The sequence below is a fragment of the Lonchura striata genome, chromosome 19 (assembly GCF_046129695.1).
Source record: "Lonchura striata isolate bLonStr1 chromosome 19, bLonStr1.mat, whole genome shotgun sequence".
Taxonomy (NCBI): Eukaryota; Metazoa; Chordata; class Aves; order Passeriformes; family Estrildidae; genus Lonchura; species Lonchura striata.
The window spans coordinates 4,179,356-4,185,963 of NC_134621.1; the positions used below are offsets into that span (position 1 = coordinate 4,179,356).

The following is a 6,608-nucleotide window of genomic DNA, read 5'->3' on the forward strand; positions in this document are numbered from 1 at the left end:
TGTCTGATGGATCACTCTGGTTCAAATATTTTTCCCGGTGTTTGAGTCCTTTACTTGCTAGGCTTGTGTTTATCTGCTTTTCCCTGCTTGTGTGGCTCTTTGCTTTGGAGCAAGGTGCTGAAAATCTGTGTATTGATGGAGTCAACAGCAGCTTTCTACCCTTCCCACATCTAAGGGAGAAGGGAAACCCTCATGCTTTTGAGACCTCAAAAATTAATGACTGGAGGTGCTTCCTCTCTGGGGCTGGTCTCCTCCTGGAGTGTTCTGGAATGCTCCAGGCTGTGTGAGAACATGGATCACCTCTCCACAGGGCACAGCTCTCCTGGGCAGGCTCAACTCACCCTGCGAGCGGCTCCTGGGGCACCACCTGCCCAGTGTGAGCTGTCCTTGGAGTCATTTTGGGGCTGAAAGTGTTAAGTGGCTGGAGGTGTTGTGGCACATGGTCCCTGCAGGTCCTGTTGGTTGCTGGAACCAGGACATCAGCAGGGGACAATGGGGACATTCCACATAGGGCTGAGCCAGTGCTGTGTAACAATGGGCACTCTCTGCCAGGGCAGGGGGACACTGTAAAGAGGGACACAAGTGGCACAGGCTCCAGAACAAGGAGGAGACTGAAGAGGAAGGAGCCTGTTGTCTCTTCCTTCTCCTCCTTCTAACATCTCCTACCACCTCCCACCTGCCTGCTCCTCTCCAGAGCAATAGCACAGGAGGCTCCTGTTCCTGGCAGTTCTGTACTTTTGGACACATCAGCAGCAATGGCAACGCTCACTCTGGGCCAGATGCTGGATGCTGCCCTCGGGTCATTGAGAGATGGACTCGTTGACTTTGAGCAGCTGCACAACCTCCTGAACGCCATGCTTTTGCACCTGGGCCTGAGGGATCTGCTTGTCCAGAAGAACGGGGAACCACTGGAGGGGGCCGAGGAAAGCCCTTTCTCTTTCCTTAAGGAGTTAAAGCAGAAAGTGGAAGCCAATGAAAAAGAAATCGCCGAGGTAGAGGCTCTTCCCAGCCCCAGGTGCTGCCCTCAAGCCACCCCCTCCTCTGGGGTCTGAACCCCCTCGTGCTGCTGGGGAGCTGCTGCTGAGGATGTGCTGAAGGCCAAGCCCTGAACTGCCCCTGGCTCTGTGCAGACCGTGGTGGGTGCAAAGGACCCTGCCCTGGGGCTCACCCCCCATTCCCCTCTCCTAGGTGCGGGCTCTTTGCCAGGAGCTGCGTGAAGAGGTCAATGTGGTCAAGGAGGAGCAGTCCCAGATGGCAGAGGACATGCAGTATATGCTACAGAATTTTGACATGGTGAGCTGCTGCTGGTGCCCTGCTGGCCTTGCCCTGCAGCCCTTGGAGGCTCCCAGCGTGAAGGGCACCAGGGGGGATGAGAGGGAAGGGTGTCCTGAGAGCGGAATGTGGGTGCTCATCCCAACCCACCTGCAGCCCCCCACTTTCCTCTGCCACCACTGCCCGCAGGTCAAGCTGGTGGTAGAGGTCACTGCCTCCCTCAACAGGGCTGCTGAGGCATTTGTGAACTAAGCAGCCATCAAAAAAAAAGTAACCTGGGTCCGAGGAAGGTGAGGAGACAAAGGTCCACCTGTGGAATACAGCCACAGCCACTTGGCATAGCCCTGTCCAGGATCCCTCTGTCTGGTATCCAGGTTAATTTGCAAATGTCCCTTTTAAATCCTGCTGCTGTGTTCTGACTCCTGTCTCTGTCCTCACCCTACTGCAGGAAGGATTCCAGAACATGATGGATGAGTTCCGTAACCAGCTGATGGAGTCTCTCATGGTATGTCCTTGAGCATACCCAGGGCCTGCTCCAGGCCAGGGTCCCCTCACATCAGGACATGGTCCCCAGAAGTTCTGGAGGTGGGGGGGAGGGAGAGGGGTCAACACTCCTCTGGGTCCCATCATGCTCCCAGTTACACAGATGGCTCTGATGCCTTCCTTCCAAAATAAAATCTGAAAGAGGCTGATGCTCTCCTCAGCCCCAGAGGAGGTGAGAAACATGGTGTGCTGGGACGTGCTGGAGGACTTCTTGGTGGGCAGGAAAGCAGGAGAAGGAGGAGAAAGAGGAGGTTGAGGTCTGGCAGGTGGAGCAGGATTGCAGCCCCCTGCACCTCCAGCCACTGTGCACCCCAGTGCCTCTGCTGAGGCTGCTCAGGACTCCTCTTCCCACCAGGAGAAGGACCTGGCATAGGCTGAGCCAGGGCAGCTCCTCAACTCACCTAACATGTGGTCCCAGCTTGTTTTCTGCTCAGAAAAAGGCCATGTTCAGGGTGGTAGGAGGAACAGCAGGAGCTGGTGCCTCCTTGGGGCCGGGCTGCACTGGTGCTGCACCACGGCCCCTCCTTGCCCAGCGTCAGGCAGGACCGTGGCTCCCTGCCCTCCAGGTGTCTGGAGTGTGGCTAGGATTAGGGGACAGCAGAGGGACATTATGGGGCAGGTCTGGGATACTGAGTCCCCTTGCTGGAGGCAAGAATGCCTTCCTGATGTATTAGATGGCATCAGTCAGGTGTTTGCTGGTCCCCTGGGCTGGCTGTGAAAACCATGGTCAAAGGGCTAAACTGGCCGGGGAGGAACATTTTGAAGTTCAGCACAGACAAGTGCAGGGTCCTTCAGCTGCAGAGGAGCAGCCCAGGCCGGGCTGACGGCTGGAGAAGCGGCTCTGTGGGGAAGGAGCTGGGGGTGCGGTAGCCAGCCCATCCTCTTCTTCCCAGTCTGCCATGAAGGAGATGATGCAGGGTGGACAAGGCTCAGACAAGCAGAAGCATGCTGGCCCCAGGCTCCTAGACTCGACTGATGACCCAGAGCTGATTGTCATCGGCAACGAAAGTACCTCTGGGCACAGCTGGGGAGGGACCCGGAGGGTGTGAGGGCACAGGGGGCCTGCAGGCTGCTGACTGCCCCCCAGCCATGCTCCCCCTGGCTCCCCCGACCCTGGGCAGCTCTCCCTCTGGTTTCTTCTTCCAGTTACCCTCGTGGAAAAGCCCAGGACACCAAGGCATGGGGATGGCCGGTCTGCCAGCCCTCTGCCCCCCGATGCCAGGACAGCGGGCAGAGGGAAGGAGGCGAGTGCCAGCGGTGACCTGGTCTCTGCTGGGGAAGATGACACGGGACAGGACGTGGAACAGAGTGACAGGGGACGGAGTGGCACGGCACGGAGGGGCATGGGATGGAGTATGGGACAGAATTACATGGGACGGAGCGTGGGACAGAGGGACATGAGACGAAACGTGCAATGGAGCGACGCAGGACAGGAGGACATGGGACAGGAGGACATGGGACAGATCAAGGATGAAGAGATCGAGATACGCGTCTCTAAGGTAGAGGATCTTCCCAGCCCCCTGGGTAGTCCCTCTGAGATGACCAGCATGGAAGAGATCAAGGAAGAAGACACCAAGATGAGCATCTCCAAGGTAGAGGCTCTCCCCAACCCCGTGGGTGCTCCCCCTGAGACACCCCCTCCTTTGGGGTCTGCATCCCCCTCTTGCTGCCTTAGACCAAGGTCTGGTTTAAGACCAAGCTCACAGTGGCACAGGGGGCTTCCTTGAGGGAAAGGGGTGGAGTTCTGGGAGCAAGAGCTGGGGCTGAAACACTGCTCTGCTTGCTCAGGCTCCTCCCCACGTTCTGAAAAAGAGTTTGGATGGCAGTTTCACCACCTCAGGAACGCATCCAAGAGCGCCTGGCACCCACCTCCCAGTGCAGCGGGTGCAGGCAGTACGAGGCCACCCAGGATCCCAGAACCTCTGGGTCCCAGCCGAGAGCATGGCTGGGACGAGCAGGTGAGTGCCACAGGGACAGCAATGGCACTGGGCACAGCACTGGCCCTGTTCCCTCTGGCTGGGCCCACGTGGTGCCCTGGCATTGGATCCATCCATCCACTGATGGAACCGTGGGGATGCTGATGATCATTTCCTCCCAGTGGCAGTAGGCTCCCAGCATCCCAGGAGGCACGTGGAAGAGGCATCAGGATGGAGGCATTCCCAGCTGAAGCTGGAATGTAGGTGCAAAGGCTTTTGTGCCAAGTGTGGGGGACAGTGGTTTGTCCCCCAGCAGGGTGGGACACGCAGTGCCAGAGCCCAGTTGTGACCTGGTTGCTGACCAAGAGAGGACACGGGTGGGAGGCTGGCTGGGATGGCAGCTGTGGGAGCCTGAGCCCTCCACCTCCCATCCCTGTGTGTCCCGGGCAGCCACAAGCAGCCACCCCATTTTGGAGGCACCAGTGGGACGAGGTGAGCGTGTCCCAAGGTGGGAGCATCCCACCCTAGCGAGGGGTACAGGAACTCCCTCCTCTGACCTTGCCACCAGCCCCAGTTCCCAAGGGACTGGGTTGCTCCTGGGAGACATTCCCATAGCAGTGGGTTTTGGGAACTTCCCTCTGTGGATTCACCGTTGTCTAACATGAGCTGGAGCTTTGTCCCAGGTGGGACTCCACAAATATCCTATTTTCCCCCATCACATCCCTTTTCTTTTGTAACCAGCCAGTGGGTGCTGTGGTAGTGGTGGAGAATCCAGGTTCAGCACCCCGCCCTGAAAATGCCAGATCTCCCTGCGGTGCTGTGCCTGCACAGTCAGGCCTGTGTCCCCCAGGAGCCTGCCCAGCCCTTGTCTCCCTGCTTTAGGATGCTCCTAAAGGTGCCCTCTTCTGAGTACACACCTTGTGAGCAGCTTGTGCAATTGCCTGGCCGGTGAGTGGCACCAGCACCGGTGCATCAGGGCTGGGACGGGGGCAGATGGGTGCTGGCAGTGCCCTGCAGTGTCAGGGGTGGCTGGTGTGGCCCCTGTCACCCACCCGTGGCCCCTGTCACCCTCCCCAGACACTCTGAGGCCATCTTGTCCACACCACCACCATCCCCCGGCTTCTCCGGGCGCCTGCCCCGTGCCCGCAGGCAGCACCAAATCCAGGAGCACAGGTAGGGACTTGGGAACCCCCCTGGCCCCTGGGGAGCTCATCCCAGCGAGGAGAGCTCTTCCCTGGGTGGCAGAGCTGGGAAGGGGCTGGAGGTGCCCAGGCAGAGGAGCTGCAGAGGGTTTCACAGCCCTCGTGCTGTCCTGTCAAACCCTGAAGCCACGTGTGATGAGTTGTGCCTGCTGTCAGCCTCAGCTCAGGCTTGGTGGGGACTTGGTGCCTCCTGTGAAAGGAGTTCCCAAAATCAAGTCCTGGAGCTGGGACAGCCCTGCTGTCCCACAGGGGCTGCTGTGGAGCCTGGCACAGCCCTGCTCCTGCCTCCTGGTGTCCCCTGCAAAGGGCACCAGGACCTGTCACAGCCACGGGCAGCCCTTAGGGCTGTGGGGAGAGGGGAGATCCTGCAGGGCTGGGTGGGCAGGGGTCTCCTGCAGCAGCTGGAGGAGGGGGAGCACCCCCTGAACCCCTCCCTAGCACAGCAGGTTGAAGCACAGGGTGCCAGGGTGCCGGGCACTGAGCATCCTGTGCCCTGTCCCCCAGGGAGCAGGCAGTGGAGGGGTATTCCCGCAGACCACCGCTCTACTCCGGGGGCAAACACACCAGCGTCAGCCCCGTGAAGCCCATGAAACCACTCCTTCCAAACCCCAACGAGGTAGGCATGGGAAAGGTGGGGACACACACAGGACACCGAGGCTGGGAGAGTGATGCTGAGCATCTGGAGGAGCATCTATGCCTCAGTTTCCCCAGGAAGAGCTGGGTGGGGAGGTTAGGGGATGCTGAATGCAGCCCAGTGGGGCAGAGCCAGCCCATCCCCTCCTTCCCAGCCCGGCACGTTCGAACTGATGGGCAGGGATGGAGTCGTGTACCGGGGCCGGACTCCCCCGGGGATGGACTGAGCAAGCAGCTCCAGCCTGCAGAAATAAAGGGTGACCAGCAGCCTGTGCCTCTGAGTGCAGCAGGATCTTTCCTTCGTGCACAAAGAGGGGCCAGCAGCATCCCTCGTCCTGCCAACAGCCCCTGTGACACCCCCTCCCAGCAGCTGTGTCACCCCCTGGCCCTCCCGAGCCCCACTTGTGCCCTGCCAGGGCACCCCAAAAGGGACAGCAGGAGGAGGAGGAGGAGCTCATTTGCTGCTGGAGAAGGGGGAAATGGGGACCTCGGCGGGAAGGGCAGCAGCAGTAGAACAGAGTTTAATGCCAAAAGCAAATCCCAGCCCAAGCCGCTGGTTTGCTGTTGCTTATCCCCCGGATGAGCATCACAGACCCCCTCTGCCACCCCCTCGTCCCTCTTGCATTGGCCAAAGGCACAAACCCCTCTGCTCCCCACCTCCAACCAAGACACCACAACCCCAGGAGAGGGACACGTCCCCTCCTTCCCCTTGTGCCACCCCAAGGCCTGGGGCTGCTCCTCCCCAGCCCCCCGTGCCAGCCTCCGCTCCCCGTGGATGGGAGGAAGCCCCAGGAGGGGAAACCCCAACCCTGAGCAGCTCGGGGGCACTGAGGGGTGTCACAGCCAGGGACACGTGGCTGTGAGCACAGGGGCTGGGGATGTCCCTCACACGCAGGCAGTGACATTTCCTGGGGGGGACACAAAGGTGGTGTCACCTCTCGGGTGAGAAACACTGAGGGGAACCCCACAGGAACCTCGGGGGGACTCAGAGCTTATGGGGGGCATCCCCTGGGGGCTGCCCTGTGGAGACCCTGCCCTCCTG

The 6,608-nt window shown here is 60.1% G+C and overlaps 1 protein-coding gene and 1 long non-coding RNA gene across 2 annotated transcripts; both read left to right on the plus strand.

Moving 5' to 3' along the window:
• The first annotated feature begins 755 nt into the window (after positions 1 to 755).
• On the plus strand, positions 756 to 3,378 carry LOC116184280 (uncharacterized). Its single transcript, XM_031506408.2, has 4 exons — positions 756 to 992; positions 1,189 to 1,293; positions 1,721 to 1,777; positions 2,962 to 3,378. Exons 1-4 carry the CDS (start codon positions 756 to 758, stop codon positions 3,214 to 3,216), a joined length of 654 nt encoding a protein of 217 aa, XP_031362268.1. The 3' UTR covers positions 3,217 to 3,378.
• A 301-nt stretch (positions 3,379 to 3,679) lies between these two features.
• On the plus strand, positions 3,680 to 4,908 carry LOC116184256 (uncharacterized). The gene is made up of 3 exons (XR_004149017.2): positions 3,680 to 3,773; positions 4,614 to 4,679; positions 4,809 to 4,908. It is a non-coding gene; the product is annotated as an uncharacterized LOC116184256 (long non-coding RNA).
• The last annotated feature ends 1,700 nt before the right edge of the window (positions 4,909 to 6,608 follow it).

Coding starts and splice junctions, on each gene's coding strand:
- LOC116184280 (XM_031506408.2), top strand. CDS start 756: ATGGCAACGCTCACTCTGGGCCAGATGCTGGATGCTGCCCTCGGGTCA. Junction 993..1,188: donor ATGAAAAAGAAATCGCCGAG/GTAGAGGCTCTT, acceptor CCCCTCTCCTAG/GTGCGGGCTCTTTGCCAGGA. Junction 1,294..1,720: donor TGCTACAGAATTTTGACATG/GTGAGCTGCTGC, acceptor ACCCTACTGCAG/GAAGGATTCCAGAACATGAT.